This window comes from Protopterus annectens, chromosome 2.part2 (genome assembly GCF_019279795.1).
Source record: "Protopterus annectens isolate FY-2018-M chromosome 2.part2, PAN1.0, whole genome shotgun sequence".
Taxonomy (NCBI): Eukaryota; Metazoa; Chordata; order Ceratodontiformes; family Protopteridae; genus Protopterus; species Protopterus annectens.
This window is the reverse complement of record NC_056730.1, coordinates 741890060-741909066: the sequence shown is the minus strand read 5'-3', so window position 1 is coordinate 741909066 and position 19007 is coordinate 741890060. Positions and strand designations below refer to the sequence as shown.

Genomic DNA, 19007 nt, shown 5'->3' with positions numbered 1-19007 from the left:
CCCAAAAAGGGTTCCCAGATCTACCTCCAAACCAGTAGACAGAGGCGCAAAAGTAAGTCCTTTCCCTGCTCTCTGAGGACAGTAGAGCACGTTTCTGCAGAACAGAGAGGCCAAGGTTTCTACTCCAGACTTTTTCTGGTACCCAGAAAAGAAGGCTCCTGGTGCCCCATCCTCGATCTATCCATTCTAAACACCTTCCTGGTGATCCCAAAATTCAAAATACTCACCCTCCAGCAGCTGCCACCCATGCTCTCTAAAGATGTTTGGCTAGCCACCCTTGATCTAAAAGAGGTCTACCTCCACATTCCTGTTAGGGAATCATGCAGGAAATCTCTCCGTTTCAGGGTAGGATCTCAGCACTTTCAGTTCTCTGCACTTCCTTTGGCTTATCTACTGCTCCCAGAGTTTTCACAAAATGTCTGGCTCTGGCCATTGCCTTTTGCAGACAGAGGAATATCCAGATTTACCCATACATAGACGACTGCCTAATTCAGGCAGACAGCCAGGAAAAGCTGCTCAAGCACCTGGCCTTTGTAAAGTCCCTACTAACCTCCCTAGGGTACACAATCAACAAAAAGAAATACAAACAGGTGCCCACCCAAAGGATTATATTCCTGGGAGCAAGCCTGGACACAGTATCCCAGATGGCATTCCTTTCCTTACACCAGAAAAGCAAATTTTCTTGACAGCCTACTTATCTCAACTAGCCGCCACACCCCAGCTATCTGCAAGGAAGATCCTGCAAGCTCTGGGGTTCATGGCATCTTGCATGCTACTCATTCCATATGCCAGACTTCATATGAGGAAACTTCAGTGGTACCTAAAAGGCCTTTGGTGTCAACACTCTCAAGACCTGGAGACTCTTATACCTATAATTCCTTACCTCAGATATGCACAACAAGGGACTACCTTTCTCACCACCCCCTGCCACTCAGACCCTCACCACAGACGCATCAGACTATGCCTGGGGTGCACACCTGGATGGCAGGTGCATACAGGGCCAATGGAGCCCACAGCAAATCTCTCTGCATATCAACCAAAAAGAGATGATGGCTGTCCAGCACGCCTTGATAGCTTTCAAGCTTCTTCTCTCCCCAGGGGCTCTCCTGATCAAATCAGACAACACCACTGTAATGTGGTATATCAACAAGCAGGGAGGGACTCACTCCTACTCTCTGTGCAGGCTGGCCATGACCCTTTGGCGCACAGCCTCTGCCATGGAACTCCACCTGTTAGCACAATTCCTACTAGATTCTCTCAGCTCTCTGGCAGACCTGTTAATCAGAAAACTTCTTAACCCACACGAGTGGCAACTCAACAGAAGAACCTTCACTCTAATAACTCAGAAATGGGGCACCCCAAAGGTCGACCTCTTTGCCTCCCACACCAACCATCAGCTCAGCAAATTCTGCACCTGGGAGCATCTCTGCATGGCTTGGAAAGTGGATGTCCTGTCCTTTTCCTGGGTCAATCTATCAGTCTATGCCTTTCCTCCACTACCTCTCATCCCCAGGGTACTGCTCAAAATAAAGGAGGAAAAACCAAGGACAATTCTTATATTTCCAGACTGGCCTTGCCAGCACTGGTATCCCTTGTTGCGCAGTCTGTCCCCACTGCCACCATGGCATCTTCCTCAGATTCCAAACTTCCTGACCCAGAGGGAAGGGGAATTCATGCATCCCCAATTGCAGACACTCAGTTTGGCAGCTTGGTTTATTCCCTAACCCCTGATTAATCTGCCAACCACAGTAAACAGGTTCTAGATGTTATACATGAGGCCAGATGCCCTGACACTAGAAAGTCTTAAGCTGACAAATGGAAAAGGTTCTGCACCTGGATTCAGGCTAAGGGACCCAATATGGCACAACCCTCCCTCCCTCTCATCCTGGACTACTTAGCCGACCTACTTCACAGTGGCCTTACTTTTTCCTCTATTAAAATTCATGCCTCTGCTATCTCTGCTCATTTTCCCACTGAGCAACCCTTTTCTCACACCCCTTGATCAAACGGTTCCTAAGAGGGGCTAGCAACTTGAGGCCACCCAGAAGAGCACCAACCCCAGCTTGGGACCTTAACTTTGTGTTGGAAAAGCTCACCCTGCCCCCCTTCGAACCAGCTTCTTCTGCAGAGCTAAACTTTATCTCCTGGAAGACAGCTTTCCTTCTGGCCATCACTTCAGCCAGAAGAGTCTCCGAGCTGCAAGCACTCATGACTGTGGAACCCTTCATCATCTTCCATGCTGGCAGGGTATCCCTCAGGATTAACCCATCCTTCATGCCCAAGGTGGTGTCTGGTGTGGCTTTCAATCAATCTATTCATTTGCCCACCTTTTTTCCTAATCACCAGAACAAGGGTGAAAGGATCCTGCACTCTCTAGATGTGCACAGACAGCTCAGATAGACAGGACTAAATCCTTCAGAAAGGCTGATCAAGTGCTGGTTACCTTTGCTACAGGGGCAGAAAGCAAAGCCATCTCCAAACAAACCATTTCCAAATGGATAGCACACTGCATCTATTTCTCCTACAAACAACATGGAAAGCCTCCCTCCAGGGGGGTCAGGACTCACTCCAGCAGAGCAGCCTCCACCTCTGCAGCTTTCCTCAGAGGAGTCCCCACCAGGGACATCCTGGAGGCTACCACCTGGACATCTGTTCACACCTTTACCAAACATTACCACCTGCCTCTCTTCTCTAAATCCAGGAGGGTTTGACTCTGCAGTCTTGCAGGGCATCCTAACCAGCCCTTAGTTTCCTTGACTGCCTCCACCCATTTCCTCAGATTTGGGAATCAACCCAAATGTGATGACTGCAACAGTGAAACACGAGGAACATAGTACAGTTGTGTACATTTACCATAAATGTAGATGTTTGAGTCTATTCACTGTTGCAGTGCTGGTTTCCTTCCCTCCACCTCCCTTTTTTTCTTGTCTTTCCTTACAAGTGACATATTGGTATTTACTTTCTACTGGTGGGGTTCTTCCACCAGAACCTGGCTCCTACTTGGGGCTCCTGACAGGTTAGGGCAAGAAAAACTGATGTAATAGTGTTGGCTGCCTTACTTTATACTACTGACGACCTGACGTCCGTCCTAAAGCAACAGCAACCATCACAGAAATACTAAGCCTCTGGTATTCGGGCCGGCCGAGGGCTACCCTGGCAGGTCTAACCCAAATGTGATGACTACAATAATGAATACACTTGAACATCTACATTTATGGTAAGTGTACACAACTGTACTTTTTAAATAACCATTTTTGCAGCAGATGGGTGTGAAATGCATTGTCTGTCTGATACTTAGTGCAGATAAGTAAGGCTATGAGTTGCTTCTGCAGTGCAGGGTTTGATTACCTCAGACTTCGTAGCAAATGCATTGCACATTTGTCTTTTGAAATCCTGTATCAATTACGTATACACTAATTAGTGCTTGACTGAGTCCCAATGCTTGTCTTGTAGTTTAATTGGTTACTAGATGTATTTTCAATTAATGAAAGTTGCAGAGAAAGAAAGGTTTACTTATACCCATGCTAAGTCTATATTCAGTGTGAGACCATTTTGTCTAGCAAGTGGCTTTCACTGTTTTTACTGTCAAACTTGAAATAACAGTTTTAAATTAAATCCAAATCGAGATCATTGTAAAATTAATAAAGAAAATAGCATACTTTCAAGTTTCAAAAGTGTTTTATAGTAATTGGAGAGAGCTAGCCAAGTAATGGGATATTGTTATTCCTGCAGGTAGAGGCGTCCAGTCTATTACCTTGCCTAGGGGCCCCATTTGACTATGATCTAGCTCTGCTTTCCTTAGATTTACTTAATTTTTGTGCAGGAATTTATAAGCTCAGTCAAGATTTAACTTTTTCTGCCACGTGAATATTGGAGCTGATGATTTTTTTTCTTATGTTGGCCTGATGTTTACTCCTGGGACATCCCCCCCCCCCCTTCATTTTTAGATATTGAGGGGCTAAACTTTATGGCTGTTCCTCTTGTTTTTAGTCATTTGAGGATGTCTTTAAATGTCTTTTTTGAGCCAGATTAACAGTTTTTGGTATCCAGTAAACTAGAAGGATTTCATAGAATAGAAGATAAATATAAATATCTGTACAAAAGCCTGGTGGCAAATGTCATGATTTCATTGATGGATGCAACCAGAGGCTGTTAATTGATGCTTGCAGGAAGCATGCTGCCTTAATAGTGAGCCTCATCATTGATGGTATTTGGAAAGAAAGTCTGTTTCCTCAGTAGTGGACAGTAATGTAGTCAGGCGTCAAGCCCATGTGCTTCAGTACCAAAGGGGCATCCTAAAGCAAATGGATGCCATGATGGAAGAGATTCGTGATGTAACCTTAAAACAACAGCTCTTAAATTTATATGAAATGAAACAAATAGTTAGCAAGTTCACCACAAAATGTGCTTGGATTCCATTGACATTTGTGTTGAGGCCGCTGCCCCAGGTATGTGACTAGAAGGCAAGAGTGGCTTAGAATATAGCCTTTACCAGAAGTTCCTAAAGGGCAGCTTTTGAATGTTCTGGTGGACAATGTTATTTGGTCATTTCTTAAAGGACATATAAAGCTGAAAGAAAAAGTTAATAATGACAATGTGAGAATACAAGCTGTTAAGCATCTCTTTTAATACAGTCAACATTTTTTCTGGCTAGACAGTGTTTTTATCAGAAAATATCCTGTAATGAAGAATTCAAATAGAAAAGGGTCCTTGAGAAAGACCAATAGTAAAGTGTTAGAGGCCATGGTAGCAGGTCCGGCAGGATAAATGGCCCCCCAGCCAGATGAGTGTTCTTGTTTCTGACTTCCCCATCCCCTGCCTTCCAGTTCCTCTGCATTCCTCCCCTACATGTTAGGAGGCAGGGTGTCCTACCTCAGAAGCATGTGGCTCATTGTGACCTAATTTTTATCGGTGAGAAAACTCACTACATGTGGTCACAAAACTGAATTCCGATCCTCCCCTCCTCTTCATGGGGATACCCCCATACCACTGAGTCAGATGGTTATAGCAGACCCCATGATGGACTATATTCTCTCACTGTCTGCAGTAGAAGGGGTTTCCCTACAGAGCCAGGGAGAGGATTTTCCTTGAGATTGTTCTGGTCCCCAAGAAGGACAGACCCTGGGGACCCATTCTGGTATTGCCAAGCTAAACAAGTATTTGATGGTAAAAAATTAAGACATGAACCATTTAATATCCTTTCCTTACTGTTAATCAAACACCATGTGGGTTTTACTGGACATGAAAGATGCTTCTCTACATATTCATATCATCAGGGAGAGCAGGAAATATTACGTTTTTTGTAGGGGAACGTAATTTTCAGTTTATTTCCTTGCTTTTCAGACTGTCCACTGCTGTCATGGTATTCATAAAATGCTTAAGCCCAATGTTTGCCCAACACAGGTTAAAATACATTCACATTTACCCTACCTGGGTAAGTATTTAATGCAGACTACTTCTGAGAAGGAACTTTCAATGAACTATACAATATCCTGCCTAGCCACCCAAGAAGTTTCACTAAACTAGCAGAAATTCACTTTTTCCATCATACCATCATGCAAGCAGACTTTCCTAGGTGCAGTCCAAAACAGTAAGAACTGTAGACAGTCATTTCCTCCAGGAAAGATTTTGTGGTTGATACCTTCTGTCAAGCAGCAGAGAAGGTATCTTTGAGTGCATGGACCATTCTGAAGGTTATAGGATCCTTTCTCAGATAGCACATGAGGAAACTCCAGTGTTGTCTAAGGAAATGTGGTGCCAGCATCTCCATCATTTCGAAAATATGCTGCCATTCTTACCTGCCATCTGCAAAGTGTTCATTTGATGGGCTTTTAAGGTGATTATCAGTCCCAGAATGCTACTTGGGAGTCTATGGTAACCCAGACTCTGATTATAGGGTCCTTTTCTTCCTGTAAAATTTCTTTGATTTTTTCGCCCACAACAACACAGAGATAAATGCATTTCTCATTCTCCTGTACTGTACTTTTTACTTATCATTTAATAAACTGTATCGTCAAATTTGTGTGACTTACCTTTTGCACCAGATTATGTGGTGCTTAACTTGCCCATCAAGATTTTTATCCATTGGTGAACATCTTTAGTGTTTTCTTTAAGGAGAAACATTCCTCTTGAAATTCCTTTTCCCTACACTGGTGCCACTGAGGATTAACTGTGATCTTTATTCTCAGTGACATATGTTTGGGGAAAGTACAAAATGCATCTATAGACAGATGCTGCGCAATTGCAGAGATGTCAGTTAAACTCTGGACCACTGCCTTACATGACTTCACCAAGGGAAACTCTAAATTTATTTGGGCCATGGTTTCAGTAAAAACTTTACAAAGCTTTTTGTTGAAAAAAAACCTGGCCAAATAAATTAGTTTTGGCTATGGCAAAATGCATTGTGGTGCTTAATTCACCAGATGCTGCAATAGTTTTAAACTGTGGTAATAGATTTTAACTTTTTACTCTGCCATTTGGTAAGCATTTGCTTCTTCCTCACACCATCTACTTATGTAATTTGATACAAGTCTGGAAGTTGTTTCTGTCATGTTTTTTTTCCCCTCTGGCATCATTTTATTTATTTATTTATTTATTTATTTTTTTGGTATATTCCTTTTTAACGTTTGCCAGTCCAGGCATCAAGCCTAATCAGAAACCTTTCAGCTTTTTGTGCCGTGCTACCTAGTGTTAGCTTTCAGCACCCAGTATTACTTCCACAAGGTAAGGCCCTGTTTTTCCAGTGGAGAGTTATCTTTCAGGCTACTCCAGTAATCTAGCTGGAAGTGACAAGAGACAAACAGTTGCGGAGGTGGGCATATCTAGCTGCCTCTGAAAGTTTGCTCCTTACACTTCATGTCTCCTCGATGACATCAGGTACCTATCTGACAGTCAGGTTGTGCTCAGGATGTGACCATTGCAACTATCCTTCCCCTTTCCCAGTAGGAGGGTTGGCACCAGTCAGTCACTCCCATTCTTTCCTGGCTGACTCTTTCAGTTCCTTTGACCACATTTAGTCTTCCTTCTTTCTGCATCAGAGAGACCACATCCTATGAAATCTTTCACTGGGTTTGCTCACATACTGAAGTCTGGTTGTATTTAATCCCAGAACTTCATCCTTTTCTTAGCCAGCAATACTTCAGCAATCTCATTTACACAGTCGTATGACCACTGCTGTCCAGTAGTTCTACTGTATTATCCCATTCACACACTTGAAGATTAGGTCAAGGGTGTTCCTTTAGCTTCATTGGATTCCTTATTTACAAAACGCCAGCACAAATACTGAAATAATTGCAAACAAACAGACCAACTATAAATACATAGTATAGATTTAAAATACATTACTTAAATTTAAAAAATATATGTAAAAGTTTTCAATAGAATATACTTTAATAGTAATAAATTAATTATACACTTTATATAAATTATTATTAAATATACAGTATATAAAACCTTAAAAATGATGTACTGAATGACATAAGAATATATGATGATAAATAAGCAATAGTTCAAAATATATACAATATAATACTTATTTAAGTTTCTTAATCAAAAATTCTAAATATGTTATTTTGTACTCCATTAAATGTCCCTATATTAATAAACTATTGTCTATGAACACAATTGAAAACTTTTACATATATTTTTATTCCTTATTTAACTTTCATTTTTATTTGTGTGTGTGTGAGAGAAAGAAACACATTTAGAAATGAGAATTAAGAGCCTTTTTGACTTGGAAATGTAATAAAGTGCAGGATATTATTAGTATGTTAAGAATGTAGAGCACTGTGTTGTCATAAGTAGGGGAATGAATCCTTAAGCCTTCTTGCTTTAGTGACTGTCATCCTGTAGAGATGCGAGATCATTAGTTTGGATTCTGCACTTCTAATGTAAAACTCTTTCCATTCCACACTTGACAATGAATTGCATTGAAAATAAGTAGTATTGGGCATGACTGTCTTTAATGTTTCATTCTGTGCTGAATATGTGTTGAAGTGGTGGTGTTTCAAGCATCAGCTCCCCAATCTTCAAGTTCCTAATGTTTGCCTGATGAAACAACTACAAGTAGTTTTTAATAACCCTCAGGCACCATGTAGCTTCCAGCTATTTTTTTCCTAGTTGCCTCATCTGCATAGTTTTAGATTCCCCAATTGCTATTTTCCAGACAATGCTGGATGTGACTCTTCACCAAATGGGGTTCCCTTGACTTTTGAAACTCTGTCTTGTGGCATACATGGCATACAGGTAACTTCTTGAAGGTTATTATACTGAGGCCCTAGAGAGAGAGAATAAAACATCTGTGGATTTATATCTATTTGAAACGTGTGTTTTTTTGAGCAGTTTCTGTGGATCTGTACCAGTTGTTGGCAAGTTTTGAACTTTTTTCGTTTGTGCTATACCTTGTGGCATACATTGTCTAGGGCCTGGGAAGTGAGGAATCCAATGTCAGAGTTGCAGCCTAGGTACTGAGATATATCGTTCATTCAGTAGCTAGTCCAAATCCCTAAATGAAGGAGTAATGTGCAGTGGCATCAGTGTACCTGATGCTGCATGCATCTGTCCACTAAGTGCTGGATAGTGGTGCCACCCCCCCTCCACCCTTTCAGTGGAATGTCCTGCAAAACTTCTTGAGTCTGTCAGAGGTCATGCAAGAAGTGATCTTCCCCTTGCCCTTCAACCAGGATAAGAGGACTAATTATTAGCTGCTTCATCTTATTCCCTTTCTCTGGCCTCATCACAAACTGTGTTTATTGCGCAGATTGGATTGTTGGTTGTCACCCTTTTTTTTCCTCCCTTAAGGCTGTCTGAATTAGAATACATACATCTAAAATGGCAGGAACTGTCTTGCAGTTTTAAAGAAATAACTTGGTTGTAACTTTTGTCTCAACTTTGAAAATTTATTGTTTCAGATAGTGAGGCAGAGTGACAAGAGCTATGTACAGATTTCTGATAATACATCACTCTCTGGATATATGATGCCATCGATACAAGATCCCAAAGACCTTGACCTTGAGGTACATTCTGTTCAGTTTGAGAAAAGTGTTCCATGCATTCAGGATGATCATTTTAAGGCTGCATTATGGACCTATGCATCTTCAAATCAGGTAACTTAATTAAAATGTGAAAGCATGCTTAACACACAGTATAGGACCTACTCTGTTTTTTTCTCCTGTACAAATTTAAACTTTGCTTAGAGAAGGTTCTTCTGGTGGGCAAAACTACCAGTACAAATAGAGCAAAGATGGCCCATGAATGTTTGCTGTATGTAGAAGCTGGAGATGAAAGTAATGCTCTGATGTGGGATTAAGGCTTTCTTCAGGAGGTGATGGAGAAACAGGGCAAAATGAGGTGTAATTCTAAGTTTGTAAGTGTTTGTCATCCTCATCATCTGCGCAGACACATTTTTTAGCATTGTATGCATGTGTTTGTGCAATTACTTGTATGCGTATACATTGTGTGTGTGTGTGTGTGTGTGTGTGTGTGTGTGTGTGTGTGTGTGTGTGTGTGTTTTGATGTGCAGAATACCAGAGTTTGTGTCTTTCGGCTTTTCCCGGTTAGGGGTCGCCACAGCGGAACTCCGGTCTGCTATTGATTGGTAGTGGATTTTTACATACCGGGTTACCAGCCCTGACGCACAACCTTCAATGAAGGCATGCCCCATTCACGTATGCCTCCACACAGAAGACGCTCTAGCTGAGAATCGAACGGGACAAAGTCTTGCTATGAGGCGACAACGCTACTGCAGCACCACCACCGCAGTGCAGAATACCAGAGTGCGAGTCATAAAGATTACTTCACTCAGTAAAGCTCTACATGGGAAACATTTTGTTCATTTGTTTATTTGTTAACTGGGATAGTTCATTTTGGGCACAGCTGCCCTTTTTCACCAGAGACTTGTAGAGAAAGCTCTGCAGGTACAATTGTTACATCAGGAAACATTCAATTTCAATACATTCAACACATACCAGATAACCAACAACTGAAAACTAAAAAATAAATGAATGTATGTGTATATATTTGTCCATGTGGGTGTGACATTTGTTGTATACATATATATTTAAAGTTAAAAAACTAATACACATAAAATTAAACAGGAAAGCTTAGCATATATACAATTTCTAAGAAAGGAAGAAATAGAAAGTTATAGAGGGTGAAGAGAAAATGTGAGGGATAGTAAGAAAAAGAAGATAAGATGGATTGGGCTATTATTAGAAGGGGTCTATATCAGAACATCGAAGTATTAAAACTTCGAATGTTCTGATATTGAACACTATTCAGTGAGTGCTAAGAATAGCGAAGCTGCAGAACAGCGAATTCTTTCCTCAGGAAAGAATTCGGTTGGCCATTTCTGTGGCTTCACTATTCTTAGCGCCGTGGTGGAAAGTTACGGGTTGGGTTCAAGGAAGTGTGCGATTGTTTGTACATTAGGGTTAGGGAGCGGGTTAGGCATGTGTGAGATAGTGACAGACTTTAAGGTTAGGGGTGGTTTAAGTGTGTTAGGGTTAGGGCGCAGGTTAGGTGAGTGTGCGATAGTGACGGACCTTAGGGTTAGGGTTTGGGTTAAGGTAAATGGGTAGATAGTAGTGTATGTTTAGTTTAGTGTAGCGTTAGATGTAGGAATTTTATGTGTGTGGTTGCTGTTTGTTTGATGCGCTTGTGTTGTATGTGTTTCGGAGCAGCAAATTTTTTCCCTGGGAAAAAATTTGCAGTTTTGAATGTTTGATATTTTCATGTTTAGATGTTTTGGGGCCGATGAAATAGCGTTCGCTATTTTCATCTTTCGATAATGTGATATAAACGCATTAGATTAACTATTTAAGAAGATTGCTTTATAGTATCGTGAAGAGGTACAAGAATAAATGATCATGGTATTGAGCATGCACATAGTGAAGTATTGTTTAAGTACCGTTTTAAAGATGTTGAGTCTGTCTTCATGTTTTATCAGGAGTGGGAAGCCATTCCAAAGCTTTGAGACGTGGTTAGATTAAAGACAGTTTCCTGCAGACAGTAATTTAAAAGATGTTTTGCTTGAGCATACATCCTGATTTGGTGAGTAATGTTGTAGGGTATTATGTAAAGCTGGACAGTTTTGGGGTTTACAGATGAGGTTATTGGCTGTAAGGAGTAGTGTGTATGTAGTTGTCTCTTCAGTGAAAACAAGCAGACTTTTTCCAGTATGACTTTCCTCATAGATGATCTGAATCCGAAGTGCTCATCTCCCATCTTACATTCTATTACTTTGCGTAGCTGGTTATTAATCACCCTGTCTAGAACTTTCATGCAGTGTGATAGTAGTTTGATTCCTCTGTACTGCCCACATTTGTGGATGTCCCCTTTGTTCTTGTACAGTGGCACGAGTATGCTTATTCTGCAGTCATCTGGGATATGCCTTTCTCATCACACTTCTGAGTACCCTCAGGAGCCATTTCTCCCCTATCAAACCCAGCATCTTTATCATACCTGCTGTGACCTCATCTGAGCCTGCTGCTTTCCCTGACTTCATTTTCATTAGTGTTATTCTTAGTGTCACAAATGTATACAAAAATGAATGTAGTAATAACCTAACAGGGACAAAAAATGAGACAAACATAGAATTGTGTAAAGAGCGGAGGGACATTATGCCAAGAGGCATCATGGCCAGGATGAACTTGAAGAAATGATCAGAGACTGCCAAGAAACACTGAGGAAAATGAAGGAGGACAGCATTAGGGGGAGCATTGGAAGGGATCTTCAATTTGATTGAAAGTGTAATGTCTTACAAAGTGGAGAACATATGAACAGTGAAAAACATGGGAGCAAATATTAACTCCTGACCTTGCTATCCTAGTAATAGGTGAGGCTGTGAATTAATTGATGAAGAATACGTGTCTTGAGTGGAAGCAGAATGACAGATATTAAGGCGCCATTGAAGCTTGGAGAGATTGTTTAAAATGAGCCAAAGATTTGATGTAGTGATAATGGCAGTTTGGGTTGATGTGGGGAAAAAAAACAAATTTAGAAAGATTTAGAAGTGACATTATTGTAAGTAATATACAACTAAACAAAAAAAAATTTGTAAACTTTCTTTATGTGATGTTTTTCCAGTGAAGACATTTTATTGATTTAAACGTGATGTAGCAAGACACATTACTAATTGTGTAATAAGGAAAGTGGATGAAATCTCTGTCTTATAGGAGATGGCATCACTGTCCACGCTGATTGGAAAAAGTAATATTCAACTCTGTCATAAGGGGTATCGAATTGTACTAAATAGATTGGGAAGGTCATTTTTTAATCATGAAGTATATGTAGGTTCAGTTAAGACGAATGGAGACCAATCCATTAAATTTTTGTGTAATTATCATCACTGAAGCTTGTTTTTCAAATTCTGATAGACCATTAGCATTGCCAGTGTTTACTGGCTGCCATAATGTGGGAAGTTATAAAAAGATGTTGGTAGTGCCAAGTTACATTGCTAATAGGTTTATTTCTGTTTTAAATTACAACAGTACTGTGTATGAGATAATTCTAGTTGATATTAATTAGAAGACACTTGAATGAAAGATCTTACAATACTATAGATCCGTAATTTAAACAGGGAGGATATGGTCGGTTTTAATCAAATTGAGTGCCTACAGAAAGAATATTACATGATAGCAAGTGGCCTTAATACACCAAAATGTCAACTGGTCCAATATGGATTTAGGCAAAGGAATTACCGATGGATTAGTTAATTTCAGCAGAGAATAAGGAGATGATGTGTCTTTCGGCATTTTCCCGGATGTTCATCGTGCATACAGCTGCAGTCATAACAGATGGGTTCTCCTGCCGTCAGGCGAGTCCTCGGTCGGCCGAATTCCAAAGTCTAGGTCCGGCGTCGGTTGTCGTCGCTTCTTCCCTGACGTCAGTGCGACAGGGGTATAAAAGAACCAGCCGACGCCATTTTCTTCAGTTTTTTTGCCCCAGATGTCAGGTGCCCCCAGAAGGAAGGCAATACATAAATTTGTGTAATAAAGCAATGCCATATAATCAAAATACAATAGTGCAAGCAAATACATCAAGAATGAATACCCCAATCAGGTTGCATGAGGAGGTGTTAGCCAATAGTCCTGTTCCAAGAGGGGAAGGAGGGAGGGAAACCTGGACTGCAGCTGTATTAGCACTCGAACATCTACATTTATGGTAGGTACAAAACTGTACTATGTTCATTGTGCATACAGCTGCAGTCATAACAGATGGGTAGAATCCCAAAGCTAAGAAAGGGGGGGTAGGAACTAGGAGGAGCCAGAATGCCCTGCAAGACTGCTGTGGCAAAGCCCGCTCTAGATTTGGAGTATAATGGAAGGTGGTAGTGCTTGGAGAAGGTATGCACAGAACTCCAAGTGGATGCTTCCAAAATATCTTTGGTAGGAACTCCTCTGAGAAAAGCTGCAGAGGTAGCCGTGGCCCTTGTGGAGTGAGATCTGATGCCTGTAGGTACAGTTTTGCCATGAAAAGAATAGCAAAAGCGTATGCAGTGGGCTATCCATTTTGAGATTGTCTGTTTGGAAATTGGCTTTCCTTGAGCTCCTATAGCATAGGACACAAAGAGCTGTTCTGATTTTCTGAAAGGCTTTGTTCTGTCCAAATAATAACGCAGTTGTCTGTGGATGTCCAAGGAATGTAGTAATCTCTCCTCTTTGTTTTGAGGATTAGGATAAAAGGTAGGTAAGTGTATACCCTGATTCAAAGCTTCCCTGGATACCACTTTTGGCATAAAGGACGGGTTGATTTGTAAGGAAACTCTGTCCTGATGGAAGATGATAAAAGGCTGCACAGCCATGAGAGCTTGTAGTTCCGATACCCTATGAGCTGAGGTAATAGCCAGAAGGAAAGCTGTTTTCCAGGACAAATATTGCAAATCTGATGAGGCAGCTGGCTCAAAAGGAGGCAAGGTCAGGTTTTCTAAAATGAAATTGAGATCCCAAGCAGGTATTGGTTGTTTCCTTGGGGGTTTTAGATTCTTAGCCCCTCTGAGGAACTGTCTTAAGAGGGGGTGAGAGAATAAGGGTGGATCAGTGTTGTATTATGCAGAAATGGCTGAGGCATGGATTTTGATGGTCGGCTGGTTCTTTTATACCCCTATCGCACTGACGTCAGGGAAGAAGCGACGACAACCGACGCCGGACCTAGACTTTGGAATTCGGCCGACCGAGGACCCGCCTGACGGCAGGAGAACCCATCTGTTATGACTGCAGCTGTATTAGCACTCGAACATCTACATTTATGGTAGGTACAAAACTGTACTTTAGGGGTCGCCACAGCGGAACTCCAGTCCGCTAATGATTGTCAGTAGATTTTTACGTACCGAGTTGCCGGCTCTGACACACAACCTTCAACGAAGGTACGACCATTCACGCATGTCTCCACACAGAAGACGCTCTAGCTGAGAATCGAACAGGGCAACGTCTTACTGTGAGGCGGCAACGCTACCGCAGCACCACCACCGCTGTTAGCAAAGAATAAGGAGATGATCACTTAAAATCAATCCATGTATAGTTAACAAGATTTTGTACCATAGAATCAGAATAAATTATAGAAAACTAACTACAGTCTCAGTAATAAAAGTCTCCTTTGTAAACATTTAAGGAGTTATAGGAACGATTCTCAGAACTTTTTCTTCTTTTGGCTTTTCCTGGTTAGGGGTCGCCACAGCGGATCACGATTTTGAGAACTAATTGTTATTAATGATGTTTTGATAATTGAGGCAGGGTTACCATCTAGCATGTTTGTGGATGTGTTCACGAACAAGACAAAAATCTACTGATTTAAGGTTGAAAGAAAATCAGTTCAGTGAAGATATATATCCAGTAATATCAGTTAACAAAATGAAGAGGGCTATTAAAACTATAAAGAATTACGCAGCAGCTGGCCTAGATGGAATAAATAGTTCCTTTCTTTCTAAAATCACACAGCAAATAATTCCATGCTTGCAGTATCTGTTCCAAGATGCATTAAAAATAGGTTATGTACCTATGATTTGTAAAGAGGCTGTTATAGTACTAGTATTTATAGGAGGCTGTACAGCCATACTAGATGAGTGTCATCCAGTAAGACTAACTTGTATTTTAGGGTGCATTATGTGAGCTCATGCACCAAACAATAGCTTCAAACAGGGACATATTCCAGTATGGGCTTACTGTAGGTTGATGCTGCCTTACTAACGTATCTTTTCTACACCTAACCTAAGTGAAATTTCACACCTGTCACCTCCGGAGTTCCTGACTGGGCACTTTTTGCCTGAGCCAAAATTCTGAGAATGCAGTTTTCCAACTTACCCGTGCACAAATGTATGTACCTCAGAAACTATAAGTTACAAAAAAAAGTTAAAATATGAAAGTTAACTGTGCACATACTCCTCTTCACAGTGATGATATCAATGTGTCAGCCATACATAGTAATTTTATATTGAACAAGTGACTAGACGATGTGTCAATTTGCTTTATAATTATGTGTGCTGAGCTGTCCTGTGAAATGTGGATGTTCTTCGTGTTTCACTGTTGCAGTCATCACACTTGGGTTATCTGCCTGCAGGTAGCCCTCAGTCGGCCCGAATACCAAAGACTTAGTATTTCCTGCGTCGTTTGCTGTCGCTCCAGGACTGACGTCAGGGGTATAAAAACAGGCATTCGATGCCATTACATCTGTCTTTCTTGCCAAGGAGCCTGAAGCAGAAGCAGTTTGCACGAGTGCCGGTCAGCCACTACCTGAGTTTTCGTTTCCAAATTGAATCATCCTGAAGTCTTCTAAAGCTAAGTACCCTGTTGGGGATCCTTTTTTCTTGCTCTAACCGATGTCAGAAAAAGTTAACAATTGTCTCATCTGTGGAAAGCAAATACCACAATGAGATTTCCATTCTTACTGCGTCACCTCTTTAGGCCCAGACCACGATTTACCTCGCTGTTGGTTTTGTGCTTTGTTCAGTGCCCGAACTATTCATTGTCAGGCCCTTATTGTCACTAAATACTTTCGCTCTCGATCTCCATATTCCGAAATGGCTTTGGTAAGCCATCCGACTACCAATCTTCCAAAAAAAATCAGAATAAAGACAGAGAGAGACCGCACAGGTCCAAAACTGCTGACGACACTTCCATTAAGCTAGTCGCCAGTTCGCCGATACTCAGTGAGGCTCTTTCGCAGCCCCTGATGCCCACTTCAGTGGATTTGCAGACCGCTACTGAGACCCATTCGGAGTCCGGTATGCCACGAGACTCTTCTTTGACTACAGAACCTGCAGCTGTCTCTACCTTGGATGGGTCCGGAGCCGCTGTGCAGGTACCGGCTTCTGAGGAAGTTCTTCGCAGTACCGATATTCGACACAAACAGACGACTTCTTTCGCATCTTCAGTTCTAATACTACCGAGTTTCTAAGGCCAAGAGTACGAGTTATGCCTAAAAAACAGATGACCCAAATTCAAGCACCTGCTTCCTTGCCACAATCTCAGATGCTTAAAATGGCAGAAGACCTGATCATGCTGATTAGGGGAAGCCAGCCTTCCCCTGCTAAGAGAAAGAGACCTGTCCCTAGCAGCTTTAACTGACCAAGAGGTTTCTGAACATGAAGACATGCTTTTATCTGCTTATGAGGATTCAGATGCAGAGGAATCCATTCCCTCTTCTTCCATTCCAGAGGATTTTTCTTTTGGTGAAACCCTACATACTTTGAGTGCATTTCCACTGGGAATGCCAGGATTATCCTCAGTCCAAAAAGCGACTCAGAGAATTTTTAGATTTGCCACAACATAGACCTTTAGCTATCCCTCTTGTTCTGGATGTTGTGGATGATGTCCTTATGGAATCCAGTCTAACTCCTGATACTTTACCCCCTGCTCCAAGGAAACCAGACAGGTACTAGAGTCCCTGACTCTCAAAAATTTATTTTCAAAAATCCTACCGCTGACCCAGTGGTCATTTCCCAAGGGCCTAAAGGTATAAAAGCCATTACAGCTAAGAATCCCACCCCTTTGGACAGGGATTCCTGAGCTGTAGACAGATGGTCTAAAAAAGTATACACCTCTGCAACTCTCACCATTAGAGCATTGAATTGCCAGTTTCACACGCTGAAATACCAGCAACACATTATGGAACTTATTAAGCAAAAATTATCTACTTTTACAGACTATGCAGAAAATAAATAATTACAGGAGCTTATGCATTCTGCAAGCCAAGTCAGCAAGCATACCTTGCAGCGTTGGTTTGACGCCCTAGAAGCATCTTGCAGGGCAGCAGTCACTGGTTCTGTACTGAAAAGGCATGCTTGGCTTAAGGAGCAGACCTTGCCAGACCATGTCAAATCAAAATTACTAGATGCTCCTTTGAATAAGGGCAATCTGTTTAGCACCAAAGCAGAAGAGGTTCTAAAAAAATGGAAGAAAAAGCTAAGTCTATGCAGACAGTCAAAGCTTTTTGCAAGTGCAGCCTTCAAGATTCAGTAGGCATTGCCCCTCGAAACATTGGTCCTTTCCAGTCCCCTCAAGGCCATCTCAAGCTTAGACCAAGGGGAAACATTGACCCCCCCACCCACATTACAGCCTCAGGGTATGCAGAGATCTAAGCAATGGAGTACCACCACTTCTGAAACAGGGAGTGCTAAGCCGTCCCCTTACGGAAAGAATTCACAATGACTTCTCAACGTCACTCCTCACCTCTGCCCAGTTGCTCGTGCCCCTAGGAGGAAAACTTCTCCTCCATGCAGAAAACTGGACCTCCATCACCAAAGACAGATGGGTCCTCAACATTGTATCCCAGGTTGCAAATAGTACTTCCACACACTGCCAACCCCAAAAGGGTTCCCACACCTTCCTCCAAACCATTGGGCAGAGGCACAAAACCAAGTTCATTCCCTGCTCTCCATAAGGGCAATTCAGCCTGTTCCTGCAGAACAGATAGGCCAAGAGTTTTATTCCGGACTTTTCCTGGTACCCAGAAAAGAGGGCAGTTGGCACCCAATACTAGATATTTCCATTCTAAACACCTTCCTGGTGGTACCAAACTTCGAAATGCTCACCCTTCTGCAGCTTCTTCCTATGCTGTCCAAAGATGCCTGGTTAGCCACCTTAGACGTAAAAGAAGCGTATCTGCACATCCCTATCAGGGACTCATTCAGGAAATATCTATATTTCAGGGCAGGATCTATGCATTATCAGATGTCCTTCAAGGATGCATCTGCAGTCATAACATATGGGTTGTCCTGTCTCAGGCAGCCCTTCGGTCGGCCGGATTCCAAAGTCTGGGTCTGGCCTCGGCTGATGTCGCACTTTCCCCGACGTCAGAGTGTCTGGGGTATAAAAGCATCAGCCGACGCCATTTTCCTCAGTCTTTCTTGCCGCGCGGTGCCCGAAGCAGAAGCTGTTCGCAAGTGCCGGTCGGTCAGATCCAGAGATTTCAGCTACCGAAGACTTCGAAAAAAGCTAAGTACCCCGTTGAGGACTCTTTCTTGCCTCAGCCGATGTCAGACAAAGTAAATAATTGTTTAACTTGTGGGAAATAAATAGCTCATAAGGATTTCCATTCTTACTGCCTTCCTTGCTTAGGCCCAGACCACGACGTATCAGCTTGTTTAGCCTGTGCCTCCTTCAACCGACGGACTCTTAGACGTCGGTCGGAGTTTGCAGAGGAGTTTTTTGGAACCGATTTTGCTTATAAAATGCCGTCGGAGACTCCGACTACGCATATGGTCAAAAAACGCAAGGAAAAGGACCGACACCCGCGGCCCGCGTTTTCGGCTGAAACCATGGCTAGGCCTACCGCGAGTGTCTCGGTTTTGGCTGAAATCGAGTCCACGGCTATTCCTACTACCGAAACCATACCTCCGACCACCGAGGCCAGAGAGGCCCCGGCTGAGTCGGCTTCAGAACTCCCTACCGAAGCTAGTGTTCAGGATTTGTCTGACACCATACCTTTGGACATTTCTACCCCTGCACGTGGGGCAGCTAGGCCCCCAGCTTCTATGTCTATTAAGGCCTTCTCCAGGGCTAAAGCTGCCAAAC

At 42.2% G+C, this 19007-nt stretch overlaps 1 protein-coding gene across 1 annotated transcript in view; it reads left to right on the top strand.

Annotated features, from left to right (window-relative positions):
- SLF1 (SMC5-SMC6 complex localization factor 1) overlaps nt 1-19007 on the top strand; it is a 1376372-nt gene that overhangs the window by 619528 nt on the left and 737837 nt on the right. The window contains exon 6 of the mRNA XM_044064135.1: nt 8910-9104. Within this exon, the coding sequence (XP_043920070.1) occupies nt 8910-9104 (195 nt within the window). The remainder of the gene's footprint in view (nt 1-8909; nt 9105-19007) is intronic.